At 46.2% G+C, this 18010-nt stretch overlaps 1 protein-coding gene across 1 annotated transcript; it reads left to right on the top strand.

Moving 5' to 3' along the window:
• The first annotated feature begins 826 nt into the window (after nucleotides 1-826).
• Nucleotides 827-17995, top strand: IQCA1L (IQ motif containing with AAA domain 1 like). Its single transcript, XM_051962365.1, has 18 exons — nucleotides 827-1255; nucleotides 2772-2891; nucleotides 3450-3632; nucleotides 4352-4423; nucleotides 6888-7093; nucleotides 7521-7605; nucleotides 8105-8209; nucleotides 8560-8629; nucleotides 9321-9427; nucleotides 10737-10829; nucleotides 10936-10988; nucleotides 11932-12014; nucleotides 12157-12264; nucleotides 12668-12867; nucleotides 13437-13523; nucleotides 14508-14685; nucleotides 15490-15728; nucleotides 16488-17995. Exons 1-18 carry the CDS (start codon nucleotides 827-829, stop codon nucleotides 16593-16595), a joined length of 2526 nt encoding a protein of 841 aa, XP_051818325.1. The 3' UTR covers nucleotides 16596-17995.
• Nucleotides 17996-18010: the final 15 nt, after the last annotated feature.

Below are 18010 nucleotides of genomic sequence, written 5' to 3' on the forward strand. Positions count from 1 at the left end.
AAGCAGAAAGGGGTCATGAGTGGGAAAAAACTTAAGAAGCCTTGAGACAGGCTATTGGAATACCTTCCATGCCTAAAGTTCATGATTCAGCTAGAGCATACTTACTCTTCTCTCTCTGCCTTCAATCATCATACACCCCCCTCCCCATATAAACTTCTAGCACACCCGGATTGCATCCCAGAAATGCTCAGTGGTCTTCTGGTTCCCATGAAGACCCTTGGGCCCTTTAGTGGACTTGGGTTCTCTTAGTTCTCCGTAGAGTGGGGGTCTTTACCCTTTTTTGTGCCAGGGACCCCACTGACAATCTCTTTCAGAATAATGTTTTTAAATATACAGAATACACACAATTACAAAGGAAACCAAGTGTTTTGAAATTAAGATGTAATTTTTTTCCCCGTCCAAGTTCATGAACCCCTTAAAATCCATCCACAGACTTGGACCCAAAGTGAAGGACTCCTGCTTTAGGGATTCAAGCCAAACCCCATACTGGTCCCCCCCCCCCCCAGCACCCAATCTTGCTCTAGATTCATCCATCAGTATTAATCAGTGTAAGTAAACATGAGGTTATAGAATCTCTGATAATAAGGTCAAAACCAGAAGAACCTCAGGGATCATGTTAGTGTAACCCTGTTATTTTAGAGGGAAAAAAAGTGATTTTAGAAAGTTCATAGAGGGGCAGCTAGGTGGCGCTGTGGCCAGAGCAGCAGCCCGGAAGTCAGGAGGAGCTGAGTTCAAATTTGCCCTCAGACACTTAACACTTCCCGGCTGTGAGACCCTGGGCAAGTCACTTAACCCCAACTGCCTCAGGAAAGACCAAAGGAAGCTCATGGAGGTGACTGCCCGCGGGCCCTTCCCTGGGCACCGCGCCCTCCCGCCATCTCCTGCCCCCACGAATCTCTCCGCGCTCTCCCCTCCCCCTCCCGGCAGGACGTACCAGCGGCTCTGGGCCGCCACGCACCAGACTCTGGGAGAGCTGCTGCTGCAGGAGCCGTTCCCGCCGGAGCCCGTGCCCGAGCGAGAACAAGACTCCTTCTTCTACAAGCTCTCCACGCTCTTCCTGCACTACCTGGGGATGATGCGGCGCCTGGACATCATCTACGACCAGATGGTGCAGCCCCAGAAGCGGCGGCTGGTCCGGCGCCTCCTGGACGGCGTGGCCGGCCGCCTCCTGGAGCTCAAGGAGGAACTGGTGCAGGTGGATTTCTCCGAGTACCACTGCCTGGACCACGTGCTTCAGGACCTCAAACTCACCCCGGTGCGGAGCTGGGGGGGGGGGGGGAGCGGAGGACTTCTCCGCCCTGCACCGGAAGGGGGCGCCAGCGCGGCGTGGCCTCCGAGCGGAGCGGTCCGTGAGTGGGGGAGACCCGCTCTCGGTGGAGCCCCCGCTCCTCCTGATGGCTCCTCTCCCACTCGCGCCCCTCGCCGGTGGCCCAGAGTACGCGGGGAGATGAGATGGGCAGAAGGGGGCAGGAAAATGCATAGGAGCACGGTAGAGAGGGAAGAAAGCCTTGGATTCCTTATCTTTTGACACTTGTACTTGACATTGGGTCAATTACCTAACTTGTCTAAGGGGCAGCTAGGTAGCAGATAGAATGTTGACCTCGGAGGGAAGGAACCTTGAGTTTACTTCCTCCTTCGGATCATTCCTAGCTGTGTCAGCCTCAGTGTACCCATTTGTTAAAATGGGGATAATTGGGCAGCTAGGGGGCACAGTGGATGGAGCACCAGCCCTGAAGTCAGGAGGACCAGAGTTCAAATCCGGCCTCAGACACTTAGCACTTCCTGGCTGGGTGACCCTGGGCAAGTCACTTACCCCAATTGCCTCAGCCAATACACACACGTTACGTAACTTGTCTAAAGCTCCGTTTCCTCATCAGTACAATGAGAGAGCTGTTTGCATGATCTCTCAAGCTCCTTTTGCGGTCTCCATCCTATGGACCAATAAGGGAATACTGTTGTTCAGTCACTTTTCGGTCACATCTCTTTGTAACCACATTCGGGTGACGAAGATTGTGTGATGGTTTGCCACTTCTTTCTCCAGCTCATTTTACAGATAAGGAAACCGAGGCAGAGAGAGGTAAGTAACTTGGTGGCTTAGTGACAGCCAGCAAGTGTCTGAGTCCAAATTTGAACTCGGGAAGACGTGTGTTCCTGACTCCACACCTGGCACTCAATTCACTGGGGGGCCTGGCGGCCCCACAAGGGGCACTATGAACAGTGTTTAGACTTGCCCAAGAAATGGAGGCTACTCCTGGGGAATGGCTCTTCCCACTGAAATTAAATAAAAAGTAGGGAAGTGCTGGATGGACTCGGCTTTTCAGCGCATACGTGGTGAGAAAGGGCAGAAAATGTTAAAGTCCTCTGGATGCCCTGAAGGATCTCCTGTTTTATAGGATGGAGGTGCGTCTCCATGGTCTCCATGTATACGCCTCTACTGCCTAGTTAGAATTCCCTCATGGCTGGGAAAACCTTCAAACTACTCCTGGTTCCCACCTAGACACTCAGGGGTTCTGTAGGAGCCATCCAACCCTGCCCTTATGTACCTATCGAATCCAATGTGGAGCCTCTGTCACAGCCTTCCAGAAATCGGATCCATGAGTGGTCCTGCCTGGAGGAATGAGAGAGGACGGGATGGCTTTGGGTGAGGTCTCTTAGCACCAAGGCTGTCACCAACTCACCTAGGATGGCGGGACACAGGGGCAGCCAGTAAGGGTGGGGGGATGCTGAGGTAGCAGAAGGTCCTGACCCCCTGCTCTCTCCACTCTTTCCAGGCTGACCTAGAAATCCCAATTCCCAAATACTTCATGTTGGAGCAGGGGAAAGTGCTCCAGGATCGGGAGGCATTGATTGAAGAAATCATGAACAGACTTGGGAGAAAGAGACGCAAGACTGTGAGAAATAAGAAGCCTTTCATGCTACTGATTGCCCCCAAACCCCCTCTCCTTTCCCAAGATCCTGACCCTACCTTGTGACATTCCTCACCTTAGCTTATATGTAACCTTTGGGAGACTATAATCTTAATGATTCAGGAGGGCAACCAGTCAGGGAACATCTGATTCCACCAAATGGTATATATTTTTTAAAGAACTGAAACTCTAGATATGTCTTCTTTCCTCCCACCTGGATTGAGAGTCAGAAAACCTAGATTTGAATTTTATTCAAGTATTTATCAGCTGTAAGAGCAGTTAATCATGTCCCTTTTGGGGGTCATATTTTTTTCTCCTCACCAAAATAAGGAGGATCTGCTAGGGACAGCCTCTAAAATTGCTCCCAATTCTGAATTCCATGAGCCTGTGTTATCGTCATCGACGTACATGGAAGTCAGTCATACAGTGCTACATACCCCAGCTGCCATACCCCTAGGCTGAACAAAGGCAGTTGCAGACATCAGGGCCTTTTGGGCTTTGGGGAAGAGCCATGTTCCAGACCCTACCTCCCCCTCCCCACAGGTTGCTAAAATTTTACCCCCGGCAGAGGCGATAGCTATGATCCAACGTGCTGAACGGGCCAGGCAGGGCCGGCTTCGGGCCAAGTTCATGCGAGAGATTCGAAAGGACGTGGAACGTGATCGAAGGATGCGAGAAAGAAAGCATCAGATTGATGGAAACTGGGCAGCTCTCATCATCCAAAAGGTACACTCGAGGAATCTTCCCCTTACCCAACCAGGGGACAGTGGAGGGGCAGAGGAATGAAAATATGGATTGTGAATAATGGGGATAGATACCACCAAGACTTGAGGCCTCTGATCCATCCCTCTTTGCTCCAACCACTTTGAAGGAGTCCTCAGAGTGCTTCAAGATAAACAAACTCTTTAAAGGCGCTCACACCCTCTTCAGGAAGATAATAGTAGCATCCCAGGAACAGAGAGAACCAGCCTCTGAAGCAGCAGAGGCTAAATTGTCTGAGATAAACCTGAACTTTTTAGAAGGTCAGAGTTCAGTGAGCTCTAGTGCTCAAACAAGATTGGAGGGACCTTGAGCTGGGGGCTAAAGGAGAGATCAAAGCTCGAGTGAGAAAGTAGAGTGGAGAAAACATTTCACAGAGACAGAACAGAATGAGCTGTGGAGGGAAAACAAGAATTATTCCATTTCTTCCTTTCTGCTTTCATCCCTGGCATCTACAATACATCTGTGTACAACTGTAGGGATTCACTAAATGCCTCTTGACTAGCTAAGGGTTCTAAAAATATTGCTTCCAATATTCCATCTCCAGTGGAAAAAAGAAGGTATCCTTTAGATCCTCCTCCCAATCTCTTAAGGGAGTTAAAATCCCTTCCCAAACCTTCATCCTAGTGGGGTGATGGGTGTGGGAAATTTCTGGTTCCCATTTTCTCACCCCTCCCCAACTCCAGATTTGGAGAGGTTTCCTTCGGCGGAGGCAAATTAAACAGGAGCGGATGTTGGAGATGAAATTCATCGGCATGGTGAGTCCTGCCCCTTGTACTTGCCCCCCTCCCCAAGAAGTCATTTCTGGTTCCATTTTTTGATGTTATTATTATTGAATTGTGTCCAACTCTTGGTAATCCCATTTGGGGTTTTCTTGGCAAAGTGGCCTGCCAGTCCCTTCTTCAGTTCATTTTACAGATGAGGAAACTGAGACAAACTGGATGAAGTGACTTGCTTGGGGTCACAGAGCAAGTCTGAGGTCAGGCTTGAACTCATGGAGATGAATATTCCTGACTCCAGGTCTGACAGTTTATCCACTGTACCATCTCGCTGTTCCTCTCTCCCCATAACAGGGAATGTCTCTATACTCTTGGAAATTAGGAACCCAAGGATTATATGACAAGATTCTCTCAGGACAAAGATCTAGGCTGGCATCTAGAATGTAGGCTATGGCTCAGGATATCAAATGAACCTTGAAAAGTGTTCTAAGTTTGTGATGGAGAGAGTCATCTGCATCCATATGGGGATTATGGATAGTATTTTCACCTTCGTGATTGTTTGCTTGCTTGTCTTTTTCTTTCTCATTTTTCCCCCTTTTGATTTGATTTTTCTTGTGCACCATGATAAAGGTAGAAATGTCTTTAGAAGACGTGCACATAGTTTAACCTATATAGGATTACTTGTTGTCCAAAGACAAACAAAAAAAGATTCCTGCCCAGGAGGAGTTCGCTATCTAATGGAATCAGATGTGAGATATGGACTAGAACCCTGAACCTTAGAACCAGCACGGGAGAGAGAGAGAAAAATTTGGAAAACAAAGTTTTGCAAGGGTGGATGTTGGAAATTATCTTTGCATGTATTATACCATATAGTATCCTATTCCATAGACTGAGATTCATACATATAAAAATTTGGAAGTTAAAGAAAAATGAAAACTTTTCCCTTCCTTTTTCTTTACTCTCTCTAAACCTGATCACTTTTCTCTAACTCTAATCAGAGCCCCTTTTGCACCTGATGGTTTTGAGCTCTGGGAGAAAGATGAAGATGAAGGGAAAGGAAAAAGACCGGAACAGTAGAGGAAGGAAAAAAAGAGGAAAAGATGAGGAATTCTTCAGAACAACTAGCAGTCCAGAATAGTTTCTGAGAAAAGTGCTGGATTTTGAGGGATTTTTGAGGAACTCTCTCTGTGACTTTGGACAAGGGACTTTCCCTATCCCAGTCTCAGTTTCCCTGTCTGTAATATGAAGGCACTGCCCTGGAGGGTCTCTAAAGTCTTTTCTAGCTATAAATGCTATGATACTGAATGGGGAAGAGAAAGCTCCTGGCAGAAGACCAAAAGCTACTGCTTTCCCTCTCATCTTCCTATACCCCTAGCACATGGGTAGGGACAGGCTGCCAGAATGCAAGATCTTGGGCAGCCAGCAAACCTTTTTAAGTGCCTGCTGTGTGCCAGGCGCTGTACTAAGCCCGGGGAATGCAAAGAAAGGCAAAAGGTTCCTGCCTAGGAGGAGCTTCCAATCTAGAGGTGGGATAAGGGCTAGAACCCTGAACCTCAGAACCAACATGGGCTGGACCTCAGAGCTTGAGACATCCCTGTGATGGGAAAGACTGGGGGAGGGGATGGCTGCCTGCCCCCCAACTGAGCTCCCTGGGCATCCTGAGAACAAGGTTCCTTTCCAAAATTACCCCCTGCCCTAGGATGTGACTGGGCCCAGGGACACAAGAGGGGGACCATTTGGGGAGTGGGCTTGGGTCTGCAGCCGGAAGAGCCCCTGCTGGTGGTCGCCAGGGCAGAGGGTTTGGAAGGTGAGGGTCCATGATGGGAGAACAGAAGGCCTGGAAGGCCATGGAGAGCGAGGAGGCGGAGATGAGCCACACGGGGAGTCGAGGGTCCCCGGTGGGGGGCCAGGGTGGCAGCCCAGTGGTGGTAGGTGAGGAATGAGCCTGACCACGCGGGCCCATCAGCAGTGTGAGCTCAGCGTTTTCAGTAATTGTCTCTGCGCACAGTGATATTTAAAATACATTTGGGAGCCAATGAGGCGGGAAAGTGGCTGCGAGTTGGGCTGCCGACATGGGGTGGGGAAGCTGGGGGGGTGCTGGAGGCCCACAGGGGAGTGGTGAGCAGGAAGAGGGGGAGGTGGGGGGCCGGCCCAGATGCAGCGCACAAACTCATTATCAGAGTAATTTACAGAGATGAATTTCGGCTCCAAATGCAATTTCTCCTGATGCCAGCACGCCCGCCGCTCCATGTCTGGATAGTGGGGGGGATGGGGGGTGGGGGGAGGCGGTCTGAGGGTCACATGTGTGCTATGGGGCTGCACCAGGGCCATGAGGGGCTACGTGACACCGTGGCCGAGCCCAGAGGTGAAAACAAAGGTGCGGTGGGGGTGAGACAACTTGGGGGGGGGGTCTCTGTGTGCATCTCCTAGATGGGCCCCCTTGCACCCTGACCGTCAATGAGGGTGAGCTTAGGGAAGTCTCCTTCCGAACCTGGGCCCCTAGATACCTTCCTCCAGCGAGGCTGAGCATTCTGTGATCATGAACCGGGCCCAGAATAGGGAGGAGCTGCGCAGACAGCGCCAGCAAGAGAAGGAGATGGAGTACCAGGAGGCAATAGCAGAAATCCGACATCAAGTGAAGGTTAAAGAAGGGCCCGACATACAGGAAGAGATGAAGAAGCAGATCCGCCAGTGGTTCATCGAGTGCCAGTCAGTATCTGGCCAGCACCCAGCGCCCCCTTCTCACCGTCCCTCCCACCTCATTCTTGGGGATGCCCTCATGTCTCCACCCACTGGGACACTTATCCTCCACACTCTTTGAACCCTGGCCATGGACCCTAGTTCTGGATCCTACTCGGCGTCCACACCTTCAGGCTGTATCTCCAAAACAGTCTTTAAACTGGAGGGGCAATACCCAGGGATGGGGGAAAGTGGATTAGTAATGCCCACGATGCTCATGTTATCTGTGACATATCTACATCTCCCTTTCTCTCCTTCCCTTCTCTCCTCTCTCTCTCTCTCTCTCTCTCTCTCTCTCTCTCTCTCTCTCTCTCTCTCTCTCTCTTTCTCTGTCCCTGTCTGTCTCACATTCATCTTTTCACTTATCCATCTATCCATTCATCTTCTGTCCAATTAGTGACCTCACTGGCCGCTTCCCTGAATATCCAAGTGATGAGATTGGTGGTTCTGGTGTAATCTTTTCAGAGAAGACACCACAACAGGTACCCAAGGGGCAGGGGAAAGATAGATGGAAGAGAGCTGGGATTAATACGTGTGTGTGTGTGTGTGTGGGTGTGTGTGTGTGTCCTAAGAACCAGTAAAGCTTAAAGCTGAGGGACTGACAACAGTGTGGAGTATGACATGGAGAGTTCAGATACGACCAAAGGAGGGGCAGATCTGGAAAAGGGAAGAGATGCAGTCAAAGAGAAGAGATGGGTCTGGAAAAATAATAGATTATGTGCAAAGAAACTATTAGAACACTGGAAAGACAGTTTTAGTTCCAAAATCCATGGACCTAAGGAAACACCCCAATTCTCATAGAAAGATAATTTCTCTCTGATGTCCATGCTAGGATGTTTGCAGAATCATAGTCTCCCCAGGACCCCTTGATAATCCCATTGACCAGAATTCAGAGTCTGGGCTTATCTCAGTAGCAGGGCCAGAGTTTCCACCCTTCTAGAGAACCTGTGGTCTAAGAGATGGGGTCTCTTGGGATCTTAGGTGAAAAGAGAATTGGACATTATAGATGAAGAAAACTTCAGAAAGAAGTGGGGAGACAAATCACCAAAGGAAAAGAAAAAGGAGGCGGAAAAGCCTAAGAAAGTGGTGAGACTCCATTCCTGTGGTAGGGAGAGGAGGGAAGGGCAAGGAAGACTTGAGGAGCAGTTGATGAGGGGTCTGGGTTAGAAAGAGAAACGGGCAGCAAGATGACTCCATGGATAGAGTCTAGAGGATCTGAGCGCAAATCTGGTCTGATACTTACTAATTGTATGACCCTGGACAAATCACTTAACTCTGCCTTGAACCCTGCCCTTCTTCTCCCCCGCCCTCTCCCCCCCAAAAAAAGAAAGGAAAACAGAGGGGAGGGACACAAGATCAAGAAGATGGACCTGGGCAGAGATGAAGATGGAATGGCACAGTGAGGATACTAAAATAAAAGAGAATTTCTTTTCTAGGAGGAAGATTTGCAGCAAAAGGCATCCAAATTTGTACCCATTCTTAATGAAGGGCATAAGGAGTACCACAGTAAGGGAGGACAGGACTTAGGGCTTACAATTTTCTGGGAGTTCTCCTAGGTTGGTGGGGACTCTGGGTCCTATGATGAGTGGTTCCTAAAGTGTGGTCCAGAAAATACTTGGGAGTCTCTGAAACCCTTTCAGAGGGCCTACAAATTTGAAATTAACTTTTGTTCCTAATTTCTAATTTTTGAATATGGTAAATGTCTATATTTTATTTCTAATTTGGTAACTATTTTATTTATAATATTATAAATATCTACATTTCTAATAAATATGGTAAATATCTATAAATATTACCCATATAAACAAAAACACTTTGGACAGGTCTTCAATAATTTTTAATAGTATAAAGATACTGAGAATAAAAATTTGAGAACCACTGGATTGGATGATCCTCGAGATCTATGATCCCTTGCTTATACTGGAGTGTAAAGAGTTAGGAGACTCTGGTGTGGCACTGGTTGACTGAAAAGACAAGGCTATGGGGGGAAGAGGTGGAATCAAGAGTCTGAACCATCTCTTTGGTATTGGGATTCAGTCTTCTGACTTGCCTTTTGCTGTTTAGATGTCCAAGTTTCGTATAAAAGCAGCCTTGTTATACTAGCACCCCTAGTGGGTGGGGATTTTGTGGGTATGGGTGGGGAGGTCTGGGTTTTGAGCATCCACGCATTCCATCTGTGATCTGTGCCTGTGTTCAGCTAGATGGGCAACTCCAAATGTGCAGATGTTCCCAGATCAGGATTTCAACCCTGACATGATTCGAATAGCGGAGAAGAAGGAGGTGGAAGCAGAGATCCGGGTCCAGGTAGGAGGCTCTGGCCAGCAGACTTCTTGCCCATTTCCATCTCCCTCTGCGATTCCTGCATCTTTCCCCACTTGATTCTCTGTCCCTTCCTCTTTCTCTTGGCCTTCCACCTCCTTCTTTTCCCGAGCACACCAACCAAACCAACCAAAAAGAGTATTTATTTAGTAAATTTTCTGATCCAGGGCCTGCTCCACGCATTCCTTGTCTCTCTTACCATTTTGCTACATGTGACTCCATCTCTACTTCTTCAGCTCTACCTCAACCTCTCCCTCCTGGTCATTAAGTATAGTTCTCTGAGAAGTGGAGAAGCAATATGATTTTGAGGGTTCTGAGGTTCCTTCCCAAGCTTCCAGATTTTCTCTCCCAACTATTCACCTAGGGCCTAAATGCTCACTATAAAAAAAATCATTACTGTAGATCTTAAAGGCTTTTTAGAAATGGGCAACTAGGTAGTGCAATGGATTGAGGAGGGCCGGGAGTCAGGAAGACCTCCAACCCCAAATCGGTCTCAGAAATTTAACTAGATGTTTGACCCTAGGAAGTATTGCCAGAAAATGAGCCGGAGAAGGAAATGCTCAAATGCTCCAATATTTCTGCTAAGAAAACCCCAAATCTGACTGAACAAAAAAAGGAGAAATGAAAGAGTCCCTGGGAAGGGTAATTCTCTGAAAGCATTCTGGGGAGAGCAAAGTGCTGGAAAAGATCTGTTTCAAATCCCAATTCTGCTGCTTGGATGTCCCTGATTCTCTCCCAACCTCCGTTTTCTCATCTGGAAAATGAGAGGGTTGGGTTAATTAATGTCTGAAGTCTCTTCCAACTCTAAATTCTGTGATCCTTCATTGTCAAAAACCTATTAACTTTCCAGGATTTATTTATGACCAGGAGTTTCCCTTTCTTTTTTGAGGGGAAGAAGGGCAGGGCTCAAGGCAATCAGGGTTAAGTCATTTGTCCAGGGTCACACAATAGTAAGTATCAGACCCAGATTTGAGCTCATTCTCATTCCCATGAAAATGAGACACAAGAAAGGTCACCTGTTTTGAATGGGAAGGGAATAAGAATTTTCAGGATGAAGGAGTGAGCCAAAGAGGGATAAGGGGGCATCCCCTTCATCAGTTGTGTCTCCCTTTCCCCACATTTTCTCCTCAATGCTCATATTGCTTTCTTTAGCCACATCCACTTCTTTCCACTTTCTTCCCTGTCTCTGGATCTCCTTCCCTTATTTTTCTTTTCTCTCTCTTTTGCTCTTTCAATTCCTCTCTCTTCATTCCCCACTGATGGCCATCCTTGGGTCAACCTCTGTGTGCTGCAGGTGGACAAGCTGATGCGTCAAGAGCTGCAGGCCCTGCGCTTGGTGGTAGATAAGGAAATGACAAGACCACAGAAAATGAGGCTCAAAACCAAGGTGAGGAACAAGGGAAGAAAGAGTAAAAATGATGGGGTCAAGGCTCAAATTGAGAGGCAGAAAGGGCAAGAGAAAAATAACCTTTGTGTTTGCTTCCAACTGCAAGCAAGGGAAGAAAGGCAAAAAGAAGAGGCAGGAGAAAGACCTGACTCCAAACAGGTACCAGACCCTGCAGTACCCAATTGGCAATATAGAAATCATGGGAAAGCCCTGGGCCAGTCATTCAGAGTGCCAAGATTTTAGTCTTACTTTCATTGCTAACCATATGAACCAACCACATGAACTCTTTAGGTCTCAATTTCCTCATAAGTTTCCTTCATGGGAATAAAAATATCTTACCTACCCTGATTCTCTTATAGAGGTGTTCCAAGAATCAAATTAGAAAATACATGGAAAAGCAATTTGGAAAAGTATAGAGCGCTATGCAAATGAAAGATATGAATATTATTGATATAAAGTAGCCTATTCCAGTAGATATGGGGGCCTGGGTTAGAAATGCTGGGGTTCAAGCCTTATCTCTGACATATATTGGCTTTGTAACTCTGGGAAGACTCATCTTCCTGAGTTCAGATCTGTCCTCAGACACTTACTAGTGGTATGACTCTGGGGAAGTCAATTAATCCTGTTTGTCTCAGCTTCTTCCACTCTAAAGAAATGGCAAGTCATCCCTGTATGTTTGCTAAGAAAATCCCTGCCTCAGGAAGAGTTGGACAGGACTGAAATGACTGAATAATCACCACCTGGTGAAAATTCCTTAATGCTTCCTTAAGAGGGGATCCTGGATATGGTGTTCGGTGCTTCCCCATCCACCATGTGCTTTAGCCACCTTCCCCCCACCCCAGCCCATAGTGACAAATTAGTTCTCCCTCTGCCTAATGGAAGTACTAACTCTACAACTGGCCTGGACAAGTAGAAAGCCCCCTCTCCCTCACCTCCACATGACATCTAATTCTTTCCCATTTTTCCCTTCTCATCTCACACCCTCTTCATTTCTCTCTTCTCTCAATGATAATCATCCTCTCCCTACTTCATATACTCTCTGTATTGGGGGGTATTCTCTGCCACCCCTTGGTTCACCCTGACCCCTCACCTCCACCCCCAGAACCTTGGACTCATTGTATGAAGAACTCGTGGCAGAAGGCTTGATCAAGAAGAGCGAATATGTGAGACTGTCTGATTACATTGGTGAGGCCCACTCTGTAAATGTGAGAACTACCGCTTTTATCTCTACTGCTAGTGGTGACCTGTGCCTCCCCGGGTGATGATTACCCAGCTCTTCTCCCTACCCCCACTCATCAAACTGCCCTCTCTACTGCTCTTTCTTCAGGTGACTACTTATATCTTGGATCTATTTTGAAATTGGGAAACACAGAACCAATGCCATCCCTATTCGACTTGAGGCAGAATGTAATTCTGTATGGGGTCCTGCGGCTTGGTGAGAGGGGACCCAGGGAGCAGAAAAGGGAATTTGGGGGTCCGGTGCTTCAGTGGGTGGAGTTTGGGACTTGGAGTCAGGAAATCCTGCCTCTACAGCCTGAATCACCGTGTCATTTAAAATGGTCTCACAAGCTACTTTGGATGCAGTTGGTCATGGCTCGCCAGCTACTGATATTGCACTCAGATATTCTATCTAAAAGAACCCTAAATATTGACTCTACCTGGCTAGTTGGTGAGAGGCTAGCATCAGATCTGAGTCCATACCCTTTCTTTCCCCCACCCCCAAGACCCTTACTTGACCTCTCCATCCCCACAGTTCCTTCTCTCTCCATATTCTATATGTTCTGTCACCTCTGTTGGACTACTCCTTTTTCCCTGGTTTCTCCTTCTCATTCTCCTAGGCTCTGCTGAAATACATGCTCTGGCTCCCCATGTCCGATCCATTCTTCTGGTTGGCCCATCTGGTACGGGGAAGAAGATGCTAGTTAATGCAGTTTGTACTGAGGCTGGGGCTAACTTGTTTGACCTGTCCCCGGAAAACATAAAAGGAAAATATCCTGGCAAGGCAGGGCTGCAGTTGATGATGCACATGGTCTTCAAGGTTTGGAATCCTGAACCTCACCTCTTCTTCTATCCTGCCCGTATCCTCCTATTCTTCAACTAACCCTCCAATAAAGGAGAAGCTTTTGTTCTGTGGAACTTTGATTCCAGACAATCTTGACTTTATATAGAGGCAGAAAAGGGAATCACTATCCCTGGTGTAATTTCAGGGGCCAGGAAGACCTCTCCCTCCATCCCAGTATCTCTACTTGTTGCTAGATGGTTCTTGAAATGCATTGTTAAATACTCTTGGGAAATGGAATTTGAGATTTAAATTCATACTGAATCATTGAGGGGTGAATGAGTGAAATTAAACTTCCTGAAAACTGGTTTTGAGACCAAGAGAATTTGGGGGCACTTAGTAGTCTCATGGAGTATAGATAAGAGAGAGAACTAGGAGTGGAGAAAAGATGAAGAAAAACAAGACTAAGAAGCACTGAAGAATTTTTTTTTGGCATTTCTTTTAGGCTTAGAAGTAGCCTTGACCAGGAGTCCAATGCAACAGATAAAGGGAGAAGAGGATCTTAGGTCAGGACATGTCCCCTAATCCCTCTTCCCTCACCTGGCTAGGTAGCTCGACTCATACAGCCTTCTGTGATCTGGATTGGGAATGCTGAGAAAACCTTTTATAAGAAGGTTCCAAAAGAGGAGAAATGGGTAAGGAAGCTTTGGGGGAGTGAGAGACTCAGTAAAGAAAGCACAGGACTACGAGTCAGAATACCTGAGTTCTAAACCCAGTTTTACCACTCAATCATTGTGTGAATTTGAGAAGCCTTGTTATAATTTGCTCACTTCTAAAATAAGGAGAGCAACAATTCACATGTACTTAGTACTTTGGAGAAGTAGTGTGGTATAGTGGGCACCCAACTATCCTTGGATTTAGAAGGATCTGGATTCAAGTTTCACTGACACGTACAACTGGTGGGATGGATTGATGTATGTGTATGGATGTATGGATAGATATGAGGATGGATGGCAGAATGGAAGGATGATTTAGATGGATAGATGGTTGGATGGATAAGCAGATGAATGGATGGATGGGTGGATGTGTATAGATGATTGCGTGTATGGATGGACAGATAATTGGATGGATGGATGGATGGATGGGTGGTTGGATGGATGGATGGATTGTCAGATGGATAGATAATTGGATGCTATAGATGCTAACCACAGGCAAGTCATTTGATCTCTCAGAATCCCTAGCAACTGGCTAAGATTTTGAGTTGCAGACAGTTGCCTATCTACTTTAGTGGAAAGATTTCCCACTCAGGAAGTTCTCTTCACTGGTAAAATTGAGCATTTGGACAACAAAAATGCATTGCACTTTACAAAGGGCTCTCCTTGTCAAACAACCTTATGGAGTAAATAGTTCTAAAGACATTATCTGAGTTTGGGCCTCAGAAAAGTTAAGTGATTTGCCCAAACTATATATCTAATAAATGTTGGTGTTTTGACACAACCCCTAAGTCTCCCATTCCAGGTCTAGAGTTCTGGTATGGTAACGCATGGAAAAGAGGCCAAAAAGAGTTAAATAATTAAAGCAACTTCTGTAGATACAGGGTTCTTTTGTTGTTACCTGGTGACCCTCATTCTGGCAATCCGTTTCCCCTCTCCTCTTCCTTATCTCTTTCCTGAGAGCAGATGGAACCCAAACGGATAAAGAAGGACCTAGCAAAGGCTATACGCCAGCTGCAGCCCGGTGACCGAATAATGCTAATTGGAACATCGAACCAGCCACAGATTGCTGACATTAACGGGCTGTGCAGAATGTATCAGAAGATCCTGATGGTGCCCCAGCCGGATTACGCCTCCCGCTACCGTGAGGATCTAGTGGTCTGGGGGGGAGATCAGAGATGTGGCTCCAGAAGTCTCCCCCAATTCCTCTTTGCCCCCTTTCCGAAGTAGCTTGTGATACCATTCTAAATGACATGGTGGGCAGGATTTCCCCTCAATTTCTCCTGACTCCAAGTCCAGCACTCTATCCACTTCCAGATACCCTCCAGCAAGGCACAGAACCACTGAAAGATATCTTCAAGCCCCAAAGTCCCCTTTTCTTCTCCCCAGCTTCCCTCTCACCAAGCTGCAGGACCCCATACAGAATTACATTCTGCTTCAAGTCAAATAGGGATTTTTATGTTCTATGTTCCTAGTGGGAGCCTGGTCTTGGATTGCCCTTCTATACTCTGATCAAGAAATGATGATGATGATGATGATGATGATGATGATGATGATGATGATGGAGGAGATGGAGATAGCTGAAATTTATAGAGTACTTAGGCACTTTACATATGTTATCTCATTTTATCCTCACATCAGCTCTGAGAAATAGATGTTATTATTATCCCAATTTTCAGATGAGCAAACTGATATAAGTGACTCTGAGTAAGTCTCAATTTTCTTATCTGTCAAATGGGATAACAACAGCTGCTCTAAACAATGTACCTCACAAGGTTATTATGAAGAGATAATGGAGTCATGGTTATAGAATTGTTTGGTCCAAGTGCAGCAAAAACAATAATAATGGTGATACTGTATTCTGTATCTCCAGCTGCTCTGTGCCATCTGCCCCCACCCTGTCCCAGTACCCCACAATTTCCTTCTCGGGTCCCCTTCACTCTTGCAGTTCTCTGGAAGCATTTGATTGAGAGTTATGGGAAGCTTTTAGTAAACCGCATAGATCTCACTGCACTGACCAAGGTTTCGGATGGCTACACTCCCGGAGTCATAGCTATGGCTGTCCGCTCTGTGATGACTGAGAGGAGAAAGATCCAACTGCTCAGCCGGCCGCTGAAGTCCCGTGAGTTTTTGGACTTTCTAGCCAAGAAGGATCCAGTATATGAGGAAGAGAAGGAATCGCTGAAGGTACCAGAAACGCTGGAGACAGGCCAAGGGGGTCTGAGGAAGAAGGGGAGAATTTGCAGAAGCCTTTGGGAAAGAGACCAGAGAAATCCCCTAATAAGAGGGGCCTGCTTTGGGGAAAAGTCATTTTGTGGCTTTAGGGCCTCCCCTAGATTTATATAGGTGAGAACAACACCAAAGCTAGGCTTTGAAGGAAAAAGGGAAGGGTAGGTACTAGATTTTTGATTTCTGAGGTACTGGGAATTCCCAGATGAGAAAACTTTCTTTACCAATACTTTGCCATTTAATGTTAGAAAATTGCCCAGATTTTCTTGAGGTTAAGTAATTATCCCAGAGTCCCACAGACAGCCTTGAACCCAAGCCTTCCTAGCCAGTTCTCTATCCATTATATTATACTGTCTTTTTGAAAGGAAAAGGAAATCACAAAAAGGCTACATGTTGACTAAGAATGTATGTGGAAAGAGTGAGGGACAGGTCTACCCAGTATTTCTTCATGAGAGTGGGGACTCATCATATTTACAATATGATCAATCCCTACTTACTAAGAGGAGGAAGTTAGAAAGAAAGATGGAGGAGGTGGTTAAGAAAACAGGAGGGGGGAGAAAGAAGGAGAAGGTTAAGAAAGGAGGAAGTTTTAAAGATAGGAGGGGGGAGAAAAAGGAGGAGGAAATTGGCTGAAAGGCAAGTCAAAGGATTCTTATGGGGATGCTTTCTGCTTCTTCCCAATCTAAACTCCTGTGCTTTCTCACCTACTCCCCTTAGAATTGGTACATTAAGACTCCTCTGGGGAGGCAGCACTTTAAAACTGATGAGGAACAAGCAATGGAGGAGGCAGCAAGATTGGCAAGAGAGAAGAAGAAGAAGTTATGAAGTTCAAAGCAGGGCCAGAATGGGAGGGATGCTGAAACTAGGGTGTGAGGGGAAGCATCCTCAGCGTGGATGGGCTAGATCATAGAAGTATAAACATCTGAACAGCAGCTGTAGGGATTATGGGAATGTGTGTGGATGTCCATCTCTGTGTCCCATTTTCCCTGGTTTTATTTCTCTAGTCCCAGTTCTTCATGTTTTGCCTTCATCCCCATCCTGCCTTTCTATGAACCTATCTCATGTTCATCTCAGTTCCTATTTCTTCCCTTCTCTTTTCTCGTCTTGATCTCAATCCCTGCTTCTGGCTTCATCTTTGACTCTTGAGTATTTTTCTGTATTTCTTTTTCTTTCTACATTATGGAGTGAACAAATAGGGATAGGGAGTCTAGTAGATTAGCAGGTGGAAAAGCCAAGAGATTGAGGCATGCTGCCATGAAGCAAGGAAGTGCTAACTTGGAAAATCTAAGTCTTTGCATCTCTGGGTCTCAGTTTCCTCATACAAAAAAGGGGGGGTTGATTTCTACAATCTTTGAGGTTCCTTCTAAATCTAGCATTCTAGGATATGCTCAACTAGGGGCACAAGATAAGATAGATATTCTCTCCTTTAAAAATGTTAACTATTGATTTTTGCATCCCCTTCATTTTCCAATATATCTCTCCACTCTCCCTCTCCCCAAGAACCATCTCAAAAAAGAAGAAAACTCAACACTTTAGCAAAACAAATAATGTCAATCTATTCTAACATTATATACGATATAATAGTTTCCCACTTTTGCAAAGAAAGGAAGGAAAGAAATGAATGCATTCTCATAACTCTTTTGAAAGAGCCATGCTTGACAATTGTCAATTGACACTGATGTTGTTCCTTCCATTTCTATTATTATAGTTATTACATATGCTATTTTCCTAGTTCTTCTTATTTCACTCTGCATCAGTTCATGTAAATCTCTTCATTCTATTATTGGAATTGATCATAATATTAATGTAATTATTATATTCATCATTTTGTTAATAAATTTTGTGCAGTGCAGTAGTATTCCACCACTACAGTTTATTCAATCATTCCCCAACTGATGGACATCTACTTTGTTTCCAGTTCTTGCTACCACAAAAAGTGCTATAAATGTTTTGGTGTACATCAGCTCTTTCTTTTTACCATTGATCTCCTTGGGGCACATGCGGTGCTGTGGGGTCTCTGGGTCAAAGAGTAGGGCCTTTTGAGTATGGGCTTTTAAGCCGCTTTCTTAGCATACTTCTCATTTGCTTTCCAGAATGGTGGGACAGTCACAGTTCCACTGACAAGGCATTAGTGTGTCTGTCTCTTTCCACAACTCCATCAGCACTGACTTCCTCTGTTCTTTCTGCTGGCCCCAAACCCATTCTCAAATGTCCAGCCCCACCCCCAGCTCCAGGTTTTG

The sequence above is a fragment of the Antechinus flavipes genome, chromosome 5, assembly GCF_016432865.1.
Source record: "Antechinus flavipes isolate AdamAnt ecotype Samford, QLD, Australia chromosome 5, AdamAnt_v2, whole genome shotgun sequence".
Taxonomy (NCBI): Eukaryota; Metazoa; Chordata; class Mammalia; order Dasyuromorphia; family Dasyuridae; genus Antechinus; species Antechinus flavipes.

Coding starts and splice junctions, on each gene's coding strand:
- IQCA1L (XM_051962365.1), top strand. CDS start 827: ATGGAGGTGACTGCCCGCGGGCCCTTCCCTGGGCACCGCGCCCTCCCG. Junction 12,265..12,667: donor GTATGGGGTCCTGCGGCTTG/GTGAGAGGGGAC, acceptor TCATTCTCCTAG/GCTCTGCTGAAATACATGCT. Junction 15,729..16,487: donor AAGAGAAGGAATCGCTGAAG/GTACCAGAAACG, acceptor TACTCCCCTTAG/AATTGGTACATTAAGACTCC.